Source organism: Aphanomyces invadans (genome assembly GCF_000520115.1).
Source record: "Aphanomyces invadans strain NJM9701 unplaced genomic scaffold supercont1.6, whole genome shotgun sequence".
NCBI classification, from domain to species: Eukaryota; Oomycota; class Saprolegniomycetes; order Saprolegniales; family Verrucalvaceae; genus Aphanomyces; species Aphanomyces invadans.
In genome coordinates this window covers 1467752-1487166 of record NW_008580151.1, presented here as the reverse complement: position 1 = coordinate 1487166, position 19415 = coordinate 1467752, and the positions used below count along the sequence as shown (strand labels likewise).

Genomic DNA, 19415 nt, shown 5'->3' with positions numbered 1-19415 from the left:
CAATGCGATCCCGAGCCAACAAATGGCGAACGCTGATTGGTCAAACCTATTGATGCATTTAAATAAATTCAATTAACATATTTGTATATTGAGGTCAACGTTTAAAATATTTGCAAGTTCTACATTTCAAAGGGTGGATTTTTGCAGAATTGAACTCGCCAAGTGCAAGAAATCCAACCACACACACACCGCATGCGGGTCTCCACAGTGACGCTCCTTGCGACCCAATACATGTTGCTGGCGCTCAATGCAGCTGCGGAAGAGCCTCGGTGCGTCAAGTGGCGCGCGACTTCGGGCTGCGACCCCCATGGTCCTCGCAACAGTTGGTACGATGCAGCATGCAGCAGCACCATCCCTGACGGGAGTTCCGGGTACTGCGAGTGTGAAAATCGACGTCGTGTGCGTGAAGTGGGCTGTGAGCACCACTCGTTCACGTGTGAAGATGCGTGCAAGAAAGATGCGTCCACCGAGCTCCATTACCCTCCTGGGTTGGAATTCGTCACTTGCGGTAGCACGATCAAGTTGGTCCATGAAGACAGTCGATTTCGATTGCATTCACATGAAGTCAATTACGGAACTGGCAGTGGGCAGCAATCGGTGACAGCCCATGGTTCTCGTGACGACTTTAACAGTTATTGGCTTGTTAAGGAAGGCGACGGGGCTTCTCCATGCGACCTTGGTACGCCTTCATGCTGAATATTCCGCGTTGCAGGCTATCACCGTGTTGATGCTGGACTCATGTGTGACTGCAGGTGCCAAGATTCGATGTGGGTCCACGATTCGTTTGGAGCACGTGAACACTCGACGAAACTTGCACTCGCATGACTTTTCATCGCCCTTGTCAAACGGTCGATACGCAGAAGTGAGTGGGTTTGGCGTAGCCGGGGATGGCGACAGTGGTGATTCGTGGATCGTCGAATGCGAAAATGCCCAGCAATGCCAGGCCACTGACAAAGACTGCCACTCGACTGGGGTTCCTTCGTGGGGCCGCGACGAACTTGTACGTTTGCGCCACGTAGTGTCTGGCAAGTACCTCCGCACAGACCACGCGGTCCGGTTCGACCAGTCCAACTGCCCTCGCTGCCCGATCGTCGGGCAGCAGGAAGTAAACGCAGGACAGTCTTTGGACGACGCGACGTTGTGGTTTGCCGGCGAAGGCATTTACATGGGAGGCGGGTCTGAGTAATCAAATTTTTCAACACACCCCAGTAATCTGCTCTCATTCGATTTCAGTGCTCTCGCACCCCAGCCACGAGTTGGTGCTGTTTTTGTTTGTCTTACTCGTCGTCGTCGGATACGAGATCTTCGACGTTGCACACTTCGAACCCATCGTCTGCTAAACTAAATCGGTTCTCGTCGTCGGCTTCTAAAAACGCAAGGGGCACCCCGCCGACGTTCGACGTCGACATGTACAAATGTGACTTGAGCGTCGCAAGTTCCGTCTGGACGATCGTGACCAGCGGGCATTCGTTCGCGTCGCGCCGCGCGCAGCAAGCTGCGGTCGGTGGATGCGAACTGATCGTCGAGTTGACGCGCTGCACAAGGTTGGCGATGTAGCACTGCGCTGGTCGGGGATACCACCGTCGAGCCTTTGCTTCTTGCGTGAGGATGTCGACAACGGCCTGGCGCAGCGGAATCGCCGTGTCGTTCAACTTGACGAGGAACGTCTCGATGAGGTGGATCACGAGCGGGGCTTGGGTCACGGGGTCAAACACCACAGACTACAAAGAGCACAGCATGTACGGTCAGGCTCATTGAACGCCACCATGCCATCGTACGTCTGGGAAGAGCTCACGCAGGGACGATGCGGTTTGCAGCACTTCTTGCTCTTTCTACGAGCAAAGTTGAGAGCCGCGAGCATCGACCGAGCCACGCTACTTGTTTGTGCTGCGAGTCTTCGCTCCGCTTTTGCAGCTCCGACTCGATCTGGGCCTTGTTCAGCTCATTCTGAAACCTGCGCTCCTCAACCATCGACACAAGCCAGAGCATGTTGGCGTCAATATTGTCGATCCCACACTTCTCGCAGCTCAGCACCGCGTCGGCCTTTGAAAACCCCATATACGTCAACTTGTCGACTAACATCGCTTGTCGCGACTTCTGCGCGCGCGTCAGCTCGTGCAGCGGGTGGTGGACATTGGCGGCCGGAGATCCCGACGGGTCGGAGGATCGGCTACCTGCGCGCAGTCACGATCAAGACACAGGAACATTCCCAACTTGCAACGAACTCTGAAGAAATCGCTGGATCGTGTTGTGTGATTGAGCCGCCGCCTTCTTCTTCTTGGGCGCGACTTTGTGTGCATCGCCGCCACTGTCTTCGTCAGCAGTCGGGCCTTGTGCGTTCTGCTCTGCAGAAGCGCTTGAGACCGGACGCTTTGTAACTTTCACAGGCTTGTGCTTCGCTTGTGATGGTGGGTGCGGGTTTGGAACGGTCTTGTGCGCGCTATTGCCGTTTGGCTTGGGTTTGATTGCAGTCGCCGCACCCGCTGTGGCCGCCGGTGGCGCTTTTGTACCAGCTTCAGCTTTCCACTTGACAAAGCGCTCGGCCATGGTCGTTTCGAATATGATTTCGACCTGCTATCGATGAGTTCGTTGGTTCATGTAACAATGGTCCTTACCTCCTTACAGCTTCCTCCTGCGAGCCGCGCGATGTCGTCCACAGTCATATTCTCAACATTCTTGCCGTTTACGTACAGCAGTTCCCAGCCTAGAATGACCACCGTAGGAAAGCGGTCGGTTGCCAACGGCAACAACGAACACCTACCGACGCCTACTTTCTTCCGGTATGCCGTCGAGTTGGGTGCAATGGACGACACGTATATGTTTCCCGAGGCCCCGGGATTGAGCGATATCAGGGACAGTCCTAACCGTTCGCCCGCCTGCTTCGTCAAGACCTTCGTCTGGGTTTTGCTCCCTCCTCGCGCGGCAACACCCTGCATTGTTGCGCCAACCACGGGTCATACACAGAAAAAAAATATTTTCCAATGCCGTCGAATCTAAAAAACATCAAAAATTGTGTGTTAAATGGCAGAGCGGCAAAACACACGGCACACCGACACCTTTTTAACATCGATTGTAGAGGGGCCAAGTTTGCCATGAACGCTCACTGCGAGACGTGCGAGATGCTCATTTATGTTCAGCTTCATGCACGTGTACAGGAAGCTCGTCATGGCCACGCAGCGACCTGATGGAAGTACGCCAGGGACCTGTGGGATATCTATCGATGGCTCCATCGGTCCCACAAACACGAGGCGATGACACGGGACGAGATGTGTATAACAACGCGCTGCTCATGCACTTTGACAACCATGCAACTCCCTCATCGACACGAGATGTCCTTCGTTGAGATAGCGTAGCTTCGTCGATAGTCGTATGGTGGTAGCATGAGGAAATCGGTTCTCTTCACGACACAACAACACTTCTTGATGCAATGGCGCTACAGAATCATATCTCTATAGATGGGGTCGTCATGCACACGACCTTGTCCGCTGCCCTGTCCATTACAATCTAATGTTGCCCAAAGATGGGCATAGATTTCTGTCGTTGGAACATATCCATCATCACTCCAGCGCTCCATGGATGGTCCACATCACCCACCCGACATAAGACTCGACAGATATGATAGCAAGAGACGTTCAAAGTCCACGCTCTCATGCCAATCGCGCATGCTCTCACATGGACATGCAACAATTCATTCCTGTGAAGGTACCGACCTGCTGCACTGCCAGCATTCGCCAGTCCTGCCCTTGTCCACAAGGCATCGTGGTCCTCGATAGCGTTGTTTATTCCACTTCAGCACATTCCTTTCACGTGGGAGAGCGCTGGAAGGTAGTTGCGCCTGCCCATGCCCAGTGTCGGTTCCGACAGCATTCGCATGGTCCCGTGCCATCCTTCCTCGTTTTGACGTCAATTTTGGCGCGTTTTATTTTTCAACGTCGTTGTAGTTTTCGCATCCGGAAAAATATTCCTCGGACCAACACTTGAGAGTATTTCTGGCCTTTTCGCATTTCGAGCAACACCAGTCGCAACTTCGTGACCTTCGTCAAGATCTCATGGAGGTCGTCGGGAACCCAGATATATGCTTCAAACTCCTCGAGATGTGCGACGTACACACAGCACAGACGCTATGCTTTGTGCTGTTGGCTAGCCGCCAGCACCGCGGGTATGGCGCTCAGCAACAAACGATGTGGAAAGAACTCACAACCTTACACTTTGGCTGCCTACGAAACTTCGAGCCCATGTCGCCGTTTTCGGAACTACCTCAAGTGTTTCAGAATCCACAATGGCCGGAATCATTTGCACTGGAAGCTGACGAACTGTCACAAGCATGCCGCGAGTTCTTGGAGACGTCGATGGAGTACGCATTGTTTGCCAAGTTGAAAGTCTTCTCGGGGGACATTGGCCGTGTCACGTCGATCGACAACAAATCCGTGGATTGCCTGGTGTTTCCAACGAACTCTTCATTAATCAACTTTGGAATTGGGGCAGCGGGTGCAGTTTTCAACCGAGCTGGTCCCGAATTGATGACTCTCGTCCGCAGCCCTCCATACCACGACATCCGCCGACGCACCACCGACGCCGTGGTCACGCCGGGATTTAATGCAGGGGTCGATTACTTGATCCATTGCGTCGGTCCATCTTCCCATCGTCCTGATTGCGAAGAAAACCTGTACAAGACGTATCTGAACGCATTCGCAAGCGCTCGTCGAGTCGGCGCAACCTGCATCGCCATCGCGTCCATCTCGACGGGATCCCTTGGGTTTCCAACCAAACGAGCAGCAAAGATTGCAATGTGTGCCTACCGCGACTTCATCAAGTGCCATAGATGGCAAGCCACGGTCGGCATCGTGTGCCTCGAACGCAAAGTCCAGGACGCCATGACCAATGAGCACGAGCGCATCTTGCGCCATTTCAACGATGGATGTTTGGCGATTCCATATTCCGCAGAAGAAGAAATGGCGTACTCAATCATCCCTCCGATGCCACTGGCGCCGACCCATCCCTTGACGCCGTGAATACATGTATATTTACCAACGCCTTCTGAAGCCAAGCTCGTTTCTTACTGCTTGAGCTATCGAAGCGAACACTCAAACCAGATACGGCATCTCGTTTATGCAGCACGGGTTGGAACTTGCGCGTTGGAAAATGCTGGCAAAGTCGCACCAGAAACGAGTCGCTCGCCCCACCTGGCGAGCGCGCCCTCTGCACGGGCATCAACGAGCTCTCATTGTAAAACTCGATCCTGTTTTTCGTATGCACACTCATGACGTGTTCTCGCCGACTTCCTAATCCACATGCGACAGTGCAAGGAACAGTCACAGAGAGGATCGACGGCGAACGGTTTATTGCTTGTGTCGACTTGTTTAACGGGACCCATTTGGGGAAGGCGGTTGAACAGAGAGCTGCAAGATCCACCTGATGTAAAAGGATGGAGAGAAGGGAATCAAGATCTCGGCCGACTTGAGCGGTTTGAGGCCATTGTACTTGTAAAATCCAGGCAGGAGATGATACATGTCATCGTCGAGCACACCCAGCGGTTTTTGCAGTGCACGTGTGGCTGTGAGATGTGGGTGTGCGCAAGTGTTGTCGGCAACTTCGTAATCTACAAACTTGACTCCATCGGGATTTGACTTTGATATATTGCCAAGGAGATTTGACACATGGCAGTCATCGACCCCGTGTGAAAACCGCAGAGTGGAGTAGTCGGTATCGACGAGGTGGAGCAAGTACAGTGTTCGTGGGTCCAAACTGTAGACAAGGATAGCGCTTCTGCATCGTACAGAGAGGACACAACAAAAAGTGAGGGAAAATGACGAGTGTATTGGTCTGACCACATCTTCGACCGCCAACATGCCGACGACCGCTCTTGTCACAGACAGCAATCAATTTAAGCCTTAACAGCGAATCGACGCTTGGGGAAGTACGCTTCCTTCTTTTGTTGCTTCAAGGTCTTGATGGCCTTTTCTTCCTTGGTCAATGCACGGCGGATGGCGCGGGTCTTCTTTTCGCGGAGATCCACGGGAACGTGCTTGCCTTGGCCCAACTTTTCACGGAGGCGAGCCTTTTGGGTTTGGTTGTACACGGTCAACACACGCGCGATCGATCGTCGGACAATCTTGATCTTGGCGAGCTTAGAGGCAGCGCCGCCGGTCACCTTGGCCACACGGAGCTACGTACACTACCATTGAGCATTCCTGTGTCTCTCACGTCGGCCAGCCTGTTTCGTGTCCTAAACGTGCCACCTGCACCTACGTTCCTGCATCATACCTGAGCCAATTCTTGCTGCAAGTCGTCGAGTTCGGCAAGAAGTTCCGACTTGGTCTTGTTGCGCAATTCATGAGCCTTGATCTGAACTACATGGCACGCCCTTGAGATGTCCAACCCTACGTCCTCCACGCTGTCCCCATTCACGTACCCATGTTGGATGATCTGGTGGTGATTCCCTTTTGTAATGCGGGCGGCGACGCCGTGAACCTCAATAACCAGTCACTGTCCACCCGTCTAAACCAACCAACGCCACAGATAAAATCCACCAATCGGAGGCCACCTCAGACAACCTATATCGAATTTAAAAGGTTTTACTGGACAGGTATCCGGATTGCCCACCATTTTATCAAGGGACGCACGGCAACGATGGACGAGTTTGACGCGGTGGACACGATCGAGCAACAATTCATCATGGAAGGCTACGAAGAAGGCATGCTGGAAGGACGAAGGTTGGGCTTTGAAGAAGGCAAAGACTTGGGGTGTGACACCGTTGACTACGATGACAGGTGATCCATTGCTGCGTAGAGAGGTCAAAGGGTATGAAATCGGCGCCGAAGTCGGTTTCTACTATGGATGCTACTTGCTGTGGCGAGAAATGCTCAAGACGAAGACAGAGCAGCTCCCAACGAGGTACCTGTCATCTTGCAAGTATGTCGCCAACGTTGAATCACGTGTGAATGTAGAACGGAGAAGTCGATCATGGCGTTGGGGTCGTTGATCGAGGTGTACAAATTGGAGGTTTGTGCAACTCGCATGCGATGGAGTGTATTCTGAAAAGGCACCAAACAGAACAGCTTGGACGAGAAGATGCTGACGGACTTGCAACTGATCCGGGCAAAGTTTAAAGTCGTCACGTCCCTCCTTGGCCAGAAACATCTCGTTTTCAATGAAACAACAGTGTTGGAGCACAAGAACATGTCGTTCTAAACATGGCCAAGATCAAAGTCAACCCATCCCTTCAAGATCCCGATTGCTTCGATGTAGATATTTCAATTTGCAACATCAGCGCTCGACGGCTCGATAGCGTCATCGGCTAATATCCGTCGACGCGGCGTGGCTACCATCACCAAGCCTCCTTGGTTGCGAGCAGGGCCAGCTTGTACCCGTCGGCGCCGAACCCTAGGACCAGTTAAGTGTGATCACGAACAAGGCGATAGAATTATTACCAGTTAGCTGACGAACATGAGCGCCTGGAGTTCCAACGTAGGGGCGGTCGTTTAAGAGAATCACTTGCTTCGCTGGGGTGAGGTCGAGGGCTTTTTGAATGCCTGGATAAGCGGCCAGTAAATCTATTTCTCGTGTCATGGCAGTTGCTTCTTCAAAATGGGCAATTTCAAACGGTACCACCACAGTTGAAGATGACAACCGTGTGAGTCGATGTGTTAAGGAGAAAGTCGATGATGACACCTTCGTGGTTGGACGATTGACACTCCAGCAGGATCCCTGCTGTGGATGAAAGGTACTCAAGCTCAAGCTGAAGTGAAGCCCATGGGCGTCTGCGGGGCGCGGTCAGAGAGGTTGGAATCGGACTGCGACATACTGCATTGCGACACCTCCAACCAGTGAGCATGGGCCGTTTAAAATCACCACACGTGGATGGGACAGCGTGCACGTGCGAGTTGCCGCTGGAGCAGGCGTGGTTTGGTCGTGATGTAAAGCGTGGCTGATGGGAGGAGAGGGAGATTGATACTGTTTGAAGCGGGCAGGTGGTGGAGTGACTGGCAGTTTGTCGTCGTCGGTCTCTGTTTTGTCGTGCAGAGGGCCGAGCAAGGACTCCAGTTCTACCGACGTATCATCAGTACAGCGACATATTCGTTCTACAGGTGTGTACCATGGTCTAGGAGCTCGATATCACGCTCATACAAAGCTGTTTCGTCCAGGGCGTCGTCGCGCATACGGTCGTGGAGTCCAGTCGAGTGCTTGGTTGATGGAGGAGAATGGAGGTTCGGTAGGAAGAATTCATCCGCCGACTTGATGGACACACGGCGTCTGGTAAGGGATACGCTAGACGTCGTCTTGCCCAACCTGCCCACGACTCGCAGCCGACTCAGCATCGTCGACCTGCTTCCGCGCTCGTCCGTCGAAATAGTTGAGCTGTTTTGACCATCCCTTCCTTCCAGCACGTGCTTTTCGCCCAATATTAATAGCACCACGCGACATGCCTTGGTGCATGCACACCAGGCACGTGAAACGTGAGCAGAGAACTGTTGCCAGTGCGAAGAAGAAGAGGCAATACAGCAACTACCGACGGCAGTCGAGTGAGGGCCATGGCAGACGGAAGTCGACAATCATTGCGGTTCTTCTGATTGTTTGAGTACATCCTGCATCGAAGGAAACCGGACACTCGCTTAAAGCTGCGTCGATGACCCACCCCCTTTCGAGTCAACTTGCCCTTTGTCGTTTCCACGTCTTCGGCGCCCTCCGTTTCTTCAACGTCATCGGTCTCCTCCGAGTAGTCAAGTACTTCCTAGTCACTTGACAACCTTCTGAATCGTCGAGATCGTGGTTGAGGTTTGTTCGGTCAAGAGAGTCTTGGTTGTGAGAGCTTTTTCGTGACAGGCTTCTTGGTAGGGGCCGTTTAGGTGAAAAGGTTCCTTGGTCGAGCGCATCAGAGAAGGTTTCATCGTGGTGGATGGCGTCGTCATGGCCAAGGCTTCGCGGCGATTGTGGACTGTTTCCTTGTGGATAATATCCTTGTTGTCGAAGGCTTTTTTGGTGGTCAAAGGTGGTCCTGTACTTGTGGATAGGCATCCTTGTAGTCGAACGCGTTGCACTTGTATATGATATCTTGGTGGTGGACAGCGTCTTGGTGTTCGACGACAGTGTCGTGGTCACGGGGTTTTTCGTTGTTGACGGCGTCTTGTCAGTCGAAGGCAATCATGGTGATCGAAGGCGGTCGTGAACGTGAATGGCTTTGTCGTGAACGGCTTTTTAGTGTTGGATGGCTTAAAGGCCAACGGGTTTTTGGTGGTCGAAGGCTTTGGAGTTGTTGACGGCTCGTCACCGGTTTTGGCTGTGACGTGGACGTTCCAACGTCTAGAAATTTGGCTAGATGGGGCGTTGAGAAATGTCGAGTTGAGTGCTTCGAGCTTTGTTCCTCTGGATGTCGAGTTCAGCGATGGGCAGGTGTGGAGTTGAGAGAGACGTGGACTTGAGTGCCTTCGATGTCGAGAGTCTTGGAACGGATGGACTTGGAGTTGAACAAATTCGACTTGGAATGGACACCATACAGCTTGGAGTTGTACGATTTTGGAGTCTTGTCCATGGACGTCGATCTGGGGAGAACGGGGCGTTGTTGGTGAACTGCTCGGTTCTTGCTGGGGACGACGCGTTTCGCGTTGCCGTGCTTGACGGCTTTCGCAACTGGCGCGTCCTTTGGTGTGACGTGTTTCACGACAGGTCAGGCTTGGGCACGTGGCTTTCGAACCGATGCTGCTCTCTCAGGCGCAGCTCGCACAGGAGAAGTTCGGGTCGATGGAGCTCACGCAAGTGCTCGTGGTGCCGCTCGACCGGCGGGTCGCGTGGAGCCCGCGACTTCAATCCACGAAGCACAATTGGTTCAGACGGCGACAAGTTGTCCTAGTCGACAGCTTAGACGAGGCAGAAAAACACGAAAATTCTCCTTCGCGACAGCCCGTCCACACTGGGCAGCCAGCTGTCGAAGTCGTTGCATCGAGGGGACCGCGTGGTTGGTTTTTGTCGCGTTATTGCAAGTTGGCGTCGCGATGATGGGGGCGATCTAGCAATACACTTCCATGCACATAGTCGATCCAACTCGTTTGCCACAGGAGATCTCACACTCCCCCATGCCGCCTCGACTGGCTCACGTTTGGCGAACGAGTTTGGCAGCGACAAGGAGTTTGGTACCAAATGTAACACGAGCTTGGCATTTGTTTGACCCGAGACTCGACCTGACGGAGTGTCCCCGTCAATGCTGACGATTGGAATGTGGAAAGCAAGAATTCGTTGGATCGAGACGAGGCTGATCGTTGGAACACATCGGTGCGTCTCCGCCTGTGGCGTGCCTTCGCCGTGCCTCGGTGACAAGGAGCTCATTCGGACACCCCGGCCGATTACTACCTGCCAAGTGCAAGAGCCATTCGCGAACCAGGAGGCTCGGAGGACCGATCACGCATTGCTTTAGGAGGAAAGACGTGGCCGCGAAACGTACTCGGTATATTCGAGCGGTCCTACACGATCATGACACGAAGGCTCGGGACGTCATCACGTCCACAAATGTTATGTGATATCGGAACTTCGGGGCGCGCGCTATCAGCTGCACAAAACGTGTTTGCTTCCACTTCGACATGTCCACGTGCCCATCGCACATGTTCAAGTGAAGGTCTCGGAGAGAGATTGTTTGGCGTCAAGTGATGCCACGATATGGAAGGACAGGTGAGTTCCATGCCTCGGGACATGAGACTTCCTCGTTCACGGCAAAATCGGAACAGTACAACGCCAACTCTTGACATGCACTCCCCTGCAGCACTGGCCTCCGCGGGCGGAGAGGTGGCCACGAATGGATCTCGTTCGTCAAAGGGGTTGCGTTGGCACCGCACAACTGGATGCCCACATCACACCATGCAAGAAATTGTTCAAGTTCCACCTACACCAAGCTTGCCAGACGTCATGCGCCCACCAGACCAACTTCCCTTCCAGGTCCCTGGCGAACGTGATGCATCCAAGTCCATAGACCACCGCATTGCTGTGTCCGCGGGCACACATTCACGTGCCTGTGCACACAACGTCACTTTACAGTACACTAGTGGGCGATTGTACGTGGCATGGCCATTGTCGAGTTGTCCGCCGCGTGGTGTGATGGGCCAAAGCAACACGGGTTCCCCCGACGCCGGAGCCCACGAGCCAGGCGTCGACAATATCAGTCCCGACACCATATCGCTGCAAAGGCCACCACCGACTCAGCAGTGCCAAGGACACCTCGTGACCACGCATGGACCGTGACAGGTTGACGGGGAGGCATCTGGTGCTCGTTGGTCGGCCGGGGTCGCATGTCGCAAACCCGGACAAAACCGTGCGTTTTAGTTGATCCGAATGATGGTTGGACCCATCCGTCGACGTTTTAGTGTATAACGTATTGCATCCTGATATTTAACGCGTCAAAACAGCATCACCATAGAGGACGTTAAATCGTAGCATGCCCGGATCACGGGTGCCGCCAACGAGACCACCCAATTCAAGCCGTCGGCACCGCAGGAATGGACTTTGACGACATGAGCAGCTTGCAGATCGAGGATCTCGGGAGATTCCTCAGCGAACACATGCCTGCAGAACCCGGGGCGGAGGATTGGAAGGGATTCTCGTTGGGGTATGCAGACGAGGAAGGGTCGTCTCCACACGCCGGGTCGTCGACAACAACCAGCCAACCCGCCGCGACACACACGCAGTTCAAAAGCGCTTTGTTGTCGAATAGTCTACCAAACTCGCCGTTTCCGAGTGTCCTGCCCTTGCTCACTCGTCAAGCCCTGGACTCTGCCATGTCCGAGTTTAGCGACTTCAGTCTCGAAGAAAAAGCCATTGAACCCCCCGCAGTCGTTCATCAAACCATTCAGCTGCCTTCAGAAACGCCATCACCGCAGCTCACTCAAACCCGGACTCAATCTCAGCAGCACAATCCGACGGTGCAACTCCCCACGTTGGCAGCAACCACATCGTCCACCACACCTTCTAGCATGAAGAGGTATACACGCGCGAAATCTCCGTTGTCGCAGCACGAAACCTATTTTGTAGGCCGTTTGGAGTCATGCAGTCGTGCGACAGCTCTAGTTGTAGCACCATTGGGGGGGGGCACGATGGCGGTGCATTCGACGACGAAGACGACCGCGGCTTTCGCAAAAAGTCGCGCGAGAAAATGCGGCGACACGAAGTCAACGTGAAGGTCTTGCGATGCAATATTTTCCGTTTTTTACTCCTTTCTGACCGAAACAACTAGTTTGATGAGCTCACGATCCTCCTGGGCATGAACGACAAAGTCCGGAAAAGTGCCGTCCTGCAAGAAGCCATCACAACGATTAAGGTATCCGTGGTGCAGTCTGTGCTTTGTCATTCATGTGTCGTCCTGGCAGCTGCTTACACGAGAGCGCGATGAACTGCGCGTCGATCGCGACCGCATGAAGCAAGAAGTGAGCAAGCTCGCGTCGTGTCTGCAGTTCTCCCACATGGGGTCCATGGTCGCAGCCAACGCCATGGCCATGACACAAATGCCATCCCCAGCCGGGCCGACGGGGCATTTCCCCATGGCCCCTCCTGGCTACGGCATGTCGTTCCACCCGTACATGGCGCCGACTGGTGCTGCCCCACAACACATAATCCCTCCAGCGTCGCTGTGTCCACCCATCGCTCCCAAGATCGAAGCCAAGCCCAAATCTGGATAACATTCCCGAGTACAGCCACGCTGACCAAACCCGCCACTTCGATCGAGGTGGACTCGTCCAGCCTCATCTGTAAAGATATACGTCCCGCATCAATGGACCCCACATCGCAACGACAGCCACCAGAGCCTTCCTAACCTAAAGCCACGTTTGCAATTCCTTCTGTCGACACCAACGCAGCAACACAACGGTGCAGCAAACTATGGCCCATATTTGATACATGAGTGCGCTGATCCCAGACAACGCTCCTGGTGGAACCCGGTCCAGGAATGCTCAAAGGAGGTGCAAAACGCCGCCACTGCCGTCGTGAAGGCGATGGCGTAGATGTATCCTTTTTCATCCACTTCAGGCCATGACCCCCACACGAAAAAAAGTCGTGTGCATGCCATGGGAACTGCCAGACTCGACTGCAAAACGCAAAAGAGATAGAGATACCTTCATGCATGAATGAACGACAGCAATGGACATGCTGCAAGCTTTTGCCGTCTTGATGTAGTGGCAGCAAGTGTGTGCGATGCATCTTCCCCACGAGATCGATGGCACCATGACAAGCGCATCGCATGATCTGGAAGATGCACAGAGCCAATAGAGGAATAGTCTAGCCAAGGTGTCGTACGGCGCCGCCGCTCTGTTGTGAAAGAGCGGCGTCATCATCTCACACATGAGCGACGTTTGGCCAATTCCAACAACATGGAGCAGGTCGATGCAAATATTTTGAAAGAGTACATTAAGACAACTAATATTATTCGATTCAATATCCAGGCGAGGTTGTTTTTAATTCTTTGGTTCGGAAATTTTTATTCGAGGTGTTCATCCACCTTTGTGGATGCCATGCCGTTTTCAAAATTGCACCTGGCGGTCATTTGCCAAAATGAGCGCTCCCATCGACGACCTCCTGTACGACGACGACGATGACGACGACATGTGTAAGTCGCCAACTGTTCCTTGTGTTGACAATAAGCATGCTGGTAGCCTTAGGAAATACAGACATGACGAGTGGGTTCGCGCAACAGTCCATGGGAATGTTACCTCCACCAGGGGCGGTCCTTTCGCCGCAGCCGATTCTCGTGCAACCGCCTGTTGGTGTAATCGCTCCGCCGCATCAAGCTATGGCTGCTCCAATTGCCTACACTCCGTCTCCAACCGCCCCTCCACCTGTCATGACGCAAGAAGAGAAGATCAAGAAGTTGTTTCGACTTATTCTCGAACGGTTTCCAGACAAGTACAAGCCCTTGTTTGAAGAAGTGCGCACGCGGCAAATTGGTGTCAAGGTACATGCAGCACCCTCCATCCTGAATTTCGATTGATCTCGCTACCCATGATTCAGAACGACATGAACTTCATCGTGGACTTGGTCAAGCGATCGTTGGGAGAGCCAATCTTCAATGTGCTGTGCCAAGAAGTCGGTGGATTTTCCATTCCGGTACATCATTCCCTTCGCACTTCATGATTTGTCACGCGCATCGTATAGACGTCGACGCCGCGGACGTTTCCCACCCAACCCACGATGAAGGCAGAGCCGGTGCCCACTGTGCCAACTTCCATTCCGTTTTCGCAAGCACTGACGACCTACCAGGCAGCCCCCACGCCGAACCGTCCAATGGCAGCTACGTTGCAACCAGCGCAGCAACGTGCGCCAGCCCCAGCAGCTGTGGTTGCACCACCATCTGCAGCCACGCATCAGTCGACGGAGGCCAGTGCCAAGATTCGCTTTGCCCGTCAGTTGCTGGCGCATTCAGCTACCTGTACAACAGCCCCCGGCGAATGCAAAGTAACAGTACTTGCGGTGAAGGCACTCGTGACGGAAAGGTTTGCATAGGCGATGGCCAAATGCGACGACATCAAGCGCTTCTTTAAGCACAGTATGACGTGTGGAGGGGGGCGCGAGTGCCACCACTGCGAACAATTGCGCACGCTGGTTAAATTGCACGCGACCGAATGTACTGTCGGGCCTCGAGACCGGTGTCCGATTCCCTTTTGTGACACCATGCGGTCGAATGGTACGCTGGGTAAGCGAATGACTGTGACCCGCTCAATCGATTGCCGTGTAGCAGGACCACGACAGCCCTCGATGAAAGACCCACCGGCAAATTCTCCTCAGTCGAATGTACACCCAGACCTCCACGAGCCTCAAGCCGTAAAAAAACAGGTGCCCCCATATACCCAGCCGAGTCCAGCGACCCAACATGCAGGTATCTCAGCACTCAATTTTTCAGCTCTGGATGGCTACAATTCCATATTAGCACCTGCAGCACCAACCCCCCAAGCCACAGCAACGGCGACTCCCGCGACAACGACGCAGCAAACACCCAAAGCGACGGACTACGGTCAAATCTTGCAGATGATCCTTCACTGCCAAAAGTGCAGTTTGTCGTCGGGATGCCCCGCCCCAGGCTGCAGCGAGTCCAAGGAATACATGAGGGAAATGCAAAACCCCGCCACGACTGTTGTCAAGGCGAAAACGTACTTGCAAGTATTCAATCACTACAAGCAGTGCCCCAACAAAGTCACGTGTCCCGTTTGCAGCGTCAGTCTCCAGCCGCTTCCGTTTGCCACGGCTCCTCCGCAGCAACCCGCGACAAATACCGGGGCAGCTGTCGCGGTCCCTGGTCAACAACTGACTCCTCAAGGTACGTTGACTCGTTTCAATTTTGTTAAGCCAGAGTACTATAGGTTTGACGACCAAGCGCCCAGGCACGGCGACTTCGCCGCGCTCCCCGCTCGACGGCGGACCTGCCAAGAAGGTGAAGGCGTCCCCCGCGAACAGCTTTGCCCCGTCTTCGGTCACCAAGAAAGCTTTGGCGTCCAATGCAACGGCGTACCTGCAACAGAACCACCCCGGCGCTATCGAAACGTATGACTTAACGGAAGAACTAGCGCCGACCAACGCCAATGACTTGCGCCGGGAAGCGGATGTTCTGACGCACACGAACATCGATCCGCAAGTGGAAAAGCGCATCATGTTGGCCGGCGTGCCCCCCAAGGCCAAGCAACTTGGGCCCAAGCGAGAGACCTGGAGTGAACTCTTCCAGCACCAAGGACTTCAACAAACGATGGCCAAAGCCTTCATCGCCGGTGGTTTGCAGCCCCAAACAGGGGAAGATGTAACGGAAGTGATGGGCCTCGCCCTCCATGAGTACCTCAAGCAAGCGTTGGAAGAAATGGTCGAAATTGCTAAGCAGCGCAACGACGCATATGCGAACAGCATTCCCCGCAAGCAGCCACCTCCGCCGTCTTCCCACCCCGCCAAGGTATGGGCATACATGGGCCGAGAAAGCACGCATTCTTACTCTGCTTTTTGTACGGTAGACTGCCGTGGAGATCCTGCGATTGAGCTCGGATGAACACTTCAATCGACAGATGCAAGCAGACCAAGCGCTTCGTTCCGAACTGTTGGAGGAAGGGCGCAAGGACGAGTCGGCTGATAAGGACAAGAACAACAAGCGGCGTAAAGGCAAAGCGAATCCAAAAGCACCGCCGTCTGCGTCGTCTACGTCCAAGAAGGACCTCATGGACAAAGACGAAGAAGACATGGATATTGACGAATTGGCACGCAAGGACTTGAAGCTCAAGTTGACGCAGGAAGGCTCGGTGATGCTGGAAGGACGTGTGAACACGTCAATCGCCCCAAATGCCCGTCGAAACAAGCACGAAATCCAAGTCACGATGGAAGATGCCGAGTACTGGTTGCGCAGCCAGAAGCCGTACGTGGACGCCAAGTTGTTTTGTCGCGCGATGGCGGCGCGGATTCACTCGAAAAATTTGTAACTGTATTAAGTTTAACAGGTCGAACCCTAATCGATCGTGTGGGTTGTTTCGGAACCTCTTGTTGACATACAAACTCCAAGTGACCTGGCGCGGGGTAGGGGTGACCTGTGATTGGCTGACATTGCATTCGATAAATGTATGGTGAAATGTATATATAGCGCCCCAAACTTTCTATTTTTGGAACGCCGCCTGGGCCAATGTGGCCATAAAGGGGTGGTAGCACCACTTGTATACTAGAAAGAGGGACGTTCTTTGGCCAATCCGAGCGCGTCAAATGCCCTTAACTCGAAAAATGTATTGAAACCTCGTGCCCGATTTTGTCATTTTCGGGGACTGGCCAACTCCAATTTCGAAAGTTAACGGGGTATGTGGAATATCCAATTCCATGCTTGTTATTTCTCATTTGGGTCACCGCGTCGAAGCGATCCCCGCAGCTCGACCAAGGAGCGTTTCGTCTCCGTCGACAGCAAGTTCCCGCCGCCGCCGTTGCCGCCAGCGCGTCCTCAAGCATTCTTTTGGTGCGTCGACATTGACGACTGCAAGGGATCTTTCATCCGGATAGCGCCCCTCCGGCTGCTGTTCCATTTTTAGAATTCGCTCCGACGTGACAGTGGGACTGGATTCATAGGTGACCAAACACTCGCCGCTTCCGCCGACCGCTCGCGCTCTCTCCCTGCCCGCTCACGATGGGACGCAAGAAGATTAAGATCCAGAGAATCGACGACGACCGCAACCGACAGGTATGCGGATCTGTGTTGTCCGGGGAGTGGTGATCGAGAAACTAAACCTCATCCACACGTCTTCTATAGGTCACGTTCGCCAAGCGGAAAACAGGCATCTTCAAGAAAGCCATGGAGCTGTCCAAGCTGTGCGACTGCGAGATTGCGCTCATCGTCTTTGACTCGAACGACAAGCTGTATCAATACTCGAGCACGAGCGTGGATCAAATCCTTCTCAAATACACTGAATATGGCGAGCCTTACGAGACAAAAGACAATGCAGACGTAAGTGTGCTTCATGTTTTAGACGAACTATGGATGACACGTTGATTGATTGTAGTACGACACGTTATTCGGCGAAAACAAGAAGAAGGGCAACGAAGGCAGTCCTTATGGTGGCTTGTCATCCCACGAGAGTTCCCCGGCGTACTCCAGCATGACCGCTCCGAACGATCGCATGCTTGGCGCGGGGGTGTCTGGTGTGTCACTCGGTCTGACTAACGACGTACGTTCTGAATCCCTTGAAATGATTCCTGGCCTTGCCCTGACCTGGTCAATTACTGTAGCCGGATCAATATATGCTCAACAATCGAAACATGAACAAAAAGCGAGCTCCAAAAGGGTTTCAGCAACTGCTCCAGAAGAAAGACATGCAATACGCCCCGCCCCAGCTGCCGATGTATCAACATGGCGTACGTCATGCGTGCAAATGATGAATCGAATCATCGAAATCTCGATATAGCTCGGGATGCTATCTGCGGTTCATGGAAGTCACATGCTATCTGTCCTCCCAAGTCCCTCCAACTTGCACGGCATTCTTCCTTCTCCCACCAGTACGTCCTCTCACCGTCAAACGAGTTAAACTTACCTGGTATCATAGCTGCGAACATGCTCCTTCGGCACGAGTTCAGTCCTCAAAATTCCGACGGTAGTACCATGCACCTCGGCATGTCAGGCGAGCCTAGCGACGGGGACAAGTCGGGAGTGTTGGGTCTGAACTTAGGCCCGAACGACTTTGGCCACCAGAAGAACAGCAACCTTGGATTCAATCCTCACCGGCTAAGCCACGACGGAAGCAGTAGTCCGTACGACTCGCCGTCGTCCACTCCGTCGCAACTACATCACCAACACCATCAACACCACCAACAGCAATATCAACAACAGCAACAACCGTACATGGGACATCCCGACAACACTTTTTCAAACCAGCAGCACCAGCATGACAACCAGGTCGACCCCAACAATGATGACGATGATGACGATGGCGACGACGGAGACGAAGGAGGCGGCAAGCGAGGGCATGGCGCAGGAAGTCGGACAGGAAGCAATCCCAAACGGATGAAGGTCACGACGATATAAGATATAGATGTCCCTTCGATTGTGTACTCGTACGTTTCTTACGTGTTGTAAAGGTTTCTAGAGATAACATACTCTTTCACGAAGCGAACGCATATTGGTTTTCTGAATCTACGACACCAGCAACGCCATTGCTGTCTTGATGGCGTCCACGTGAGACTTTAACACGTTCCATTGCTCCTTTGTCAACGAAATGCCCTTGTTCCCTGGCTTCATCGTTCCATTTGCGTCGTAATACTCTCGGATATCCACCAGCACCATAGATTTGAATTTCCGCACAGACACACGTCGTTTACTGGAAATCTACAAGGACACTCAGGGGATGGATAACGAGTCGGACACATACGACAAATGCGACAGAATTGGGCTCAACATCGCTCAATGTGTCCACTGTGTAGTTCGCAACAGACTTGTCTGGGTTTTGCACCCAGTTGACGCTCAAATCGATGTCATCGATGAGGTTCATCACAGCATGAAATTGATCCGTCGTCAAGGATATACCCTTCTTTCCAGGCTTGCGTTCTCCGTTCGAGTCGAAGTACTCGCGAATGTCGACCAGAATCGCACTTTTCCACGCCCGCACAGACACTAACTTCTTGGACGATAAGTCGAATAGGATTGACCCGTCTGCTTGTTTCTTGCCACCGGCGACATCCTGGTCGGATTTGGACTTCTTCGATGCTCCGCTTTCAACCTCGCTGTCACTGCGCTCACGCTTCTTGACTACGTCGGACAGAGATCCGTTTTCCACGAGCAACTTTTTCGTCACGTCGACTGCAGCCTCCACCGACTCGGGCTTCACATGTTGGCCTGTCACTCGCCATGTTCGCTGTGTCGAGCAGAATTCCGACTGCATCTCGGCGCGAGCTCGATCAAACGTAGGACGTCAACTGAAATAGTAGTACTAAATGCAGTATGG

At 53.3% G+C, this 19415-nt stretch overlaps 10 protein-coding genes across 18 annotated transcripts; 6 read left to right on the top strand and 4 right to left on the bottom strand.

Moving 5' to 3' along the window:
• The first annotated feature begins 154 nt into the window (after positions 1-154).
• H310_04097 (hypothetical protein) lies at positions 155-1260 on the top strand. Its single transcript, XM_008868276.1, has 2 exons — positions 155-679; positions 753-1260. Exons 1-2 carry the CDS (start codon positions 193-195, stop codon positions 1184-1186), a joined length of 921 nt encoding a protein of 306 aa, XP_008866498.1. The 5' UTR covers positions 155-192; the 3' UTR covers positions 1187-1260.
• On the bottom strand, positions 1127-2964 carry H310_04096 (hypothetical protein). The gene is made up of 6 exons (XM_008868275.1): positions 2762-2964; positions 2616-2704; positions 2226-2571; positions 1879-2174; positions 1779-1832; positions 1127-1721 (listed from the first exon to the last, which is right to left on the bottom strand). Exons 1-6 carry the CDS (start codon positions 2934-2936, stop codon positions 1278-1280), a joined length of 1404 nt encoding a protein of 467 aa, XP_008866497.1. The 5' UTR covers positions 2937-2964; the 3' UTR covers positions 1127-1277.
• A 1027-nt stretch (positions 2965-3991) lies between these two features.
• H310_04095 (hypothetical protein) lies at positions 3992-5257 on the top strand. Its single transcript, XM_008868274.1, has one exon. The coding sequence runs from the start codon at positions 4050-4052 to the stop codon at positions 5010-5012; it is 963 nt and encodes a 320-aa protein (XP_008866496.1). The 5' UTR covers positions 3992-4049; the 3' UTR covers positions 5013-5257.
• Positions 5258-5797: 540 nt separating this feature from the next.
• H310_04094 (ribosomal protein L29) lies at positions 5798-6513 on the bottom strand. Its single transcript, XM_008868273.1, has 3 exons — positions 6413-6513; positions 6265-6350; positions 5798-6166 (listed from the first exon to the last, which is right to left on the bottom strand). Exons 1-3 carry the CDS (start codon positions 6414-6416, stop codon positions 5885-5887), a joined length of 372 nt encoding a protein of 123 aa, XP_008866495.1. The 5' UTR covers positions 6417-6513; the 3' UTR covers positions 5798-5884.
• A 105-nt stretch (positions 6514-6618) lies between these two features.
• On the top strand, positions 6619-7468 carry H310_04093 (hypothetical protein). Of its 3 annotated transcripts, XM_008868272.1 has the most exons (4): positions 6619-6743; positions 6790-6894; positions 6948-7002; positions 7054-7468. In XM_008868272.1, the coding sequence occupies exons 1-4, from the start codon at positions 6631-6633 to the stop codon at positions 7189-7191; spliced, it is 411 nt and encodes a 136-aa protein (XP_008866494.1). In that variant the 5' UTR covers positions 6619-6630; the 3' UTR covers positions 7192-7468. The 3 variants fall into 3 exon arrangements, with proteins under 3 accessions (XP_008866494.1, XP_008866493.1, XP_008866492.1); XM_008868271.1 differs by having other exon boundaries at positions 6948-7468; XM_008868270.1 differs by having other exon boundaries at positions 6619-6894.
• Positions 7146-8350, bottom strand: H310_04092. 2 transcript variants are annotated; one of them, XM_008868269.1, is made up of 5 exons: positions 8096-8350; positions 7805-8045; positions 7609-7760; positions 7431-7553; positions 7146-7383 (listed from the first exon to the last, which is right to left on the bottom strand). In XM_008868269.1, the coding sequence occupies exons 1-5, from the start codon at positions 8316-8318 to the stop codon at positions 7328-7330; spliced, it is 795 nt and encodes a 264-aa protein (XP_008866491.1). In that variant the 5' UTR covers positions 8319-8350; the 3' UTR covers positions 7146-7327. The 2 variants fall into 2 exon arrangements, with proteins under 2 accessions (XP_008866491.1, XP_008866490.1); XM_008868268.1 differs by having other exon boundaries at positions 7431-7760.
• A 3064-nt stretch (positions 8351-11414) lies between these two features.
• H310_04091 (hypothetical protein) lies at positions 11415-12707 on the top strand. The gene is made up of 4 exons (XM_008868267.1): positions 11415-11962; positions 12013-12160; positions 12215-12298; positions 12348-12707. The coding sequence occupies exons 1-4, from the start codon at positions 11481-11483 to the stop codon at positions 12654-12656; spliced, it is 1023 nt and encodes a 340-aa protein (XP_008866489.1). The 5' UTR covers positions 11415-11480; the 3' UTR covers positions 12657-12707.
• Positions 12708-13426: 719 nt separating this feature from the next.
• H310_04090 (hypothetical protein) lies at positions 13427-16475 on the top strand. Of its 5 annotated transcripts, XM_008868264.1 has the most exons (10): positions 13427-13579; positions 13626-13924; positions 13981-14076; positions 14125-14175; positions 14230-14424; positions 14473-14653; positions 14708-14845; positions 14897-15283; positions 15327-15904; positions 15963-16455. In XM_008868264.1, exons 1-10 carry the CDS (start codon positions 13480-13482, stop codon positions 16419-16421), a joined length of 2484 nt encoding a protein of 827 aa, XP_008866486.1. In that variant the 5' UTR covers positions 13427-13479; the 3' UTR covers positions 16422-16455. The 5 variants fall into 5 exon arrangements, with proteins under 5 accessions (XP_008866486.1, XP_008866488.1, XP_008866484.1 ...); XM_008868266.1 differs by having other exon boundaries at positions 14125-14424; positions 14705-14845; positions 15963-16475; XM_008868262.1 differs by having other exon boundaries at positions 15327-16455.
• Positions 16476-16792: 317 nt separating this feature from the next.
• On the top strand, positions 16793-19378 carry H310_04089. Of its 2 annotated transcripts, XM_008868260.1 has the most exons (7): positions 16793-16939; positions 17050-17161; positions 17231-17425; positions 17481-17645; positions 17707-17832; positions 17883-17973; positions 18021-19378. In XM_008868260.1, the coding sequence occupies exons 2-7, from the start codon at positions 17108-17110 to the stop codon at positions 18497-18499; spliced, it is 1110 nt and encodes a 369-aa protein (XP_008866482.1). In that variant the 5' UTR covers positions 16793-16939; positions 17050-17107; the 3' UTR covers positions 18500-19378. The 2 variants fall into 2 exon arrangements, with proteins under 2 accessions (XP_008866482.1, XP_008866483.1); XM_008868261.1 differs by having other exon boundaries at positions 16793-17161.
• On the bottom strand, positions 18485-19385 carry H310_04088 (hypothetical protein). Its single transcript, XM_008868259.1, has 2 exons — positions 18843-19385; positions 18485-18799 (listed from the first exon to the last, which is right to left on the bottom strand). The coding sequence occupies exons 1-2, from the start codon at positions 19350-19352 to the stop codon at positions 18608-18610; spliced, it is 702 nt and encodes a 233-aa protein (XP_008866481.1). The 5' UTR covers positions 19353-19385; the 3' UTR covers positions 18485-18607.
• Between the last annotated feature and the right edge of the window lie 30 nt (positions 19386-19415).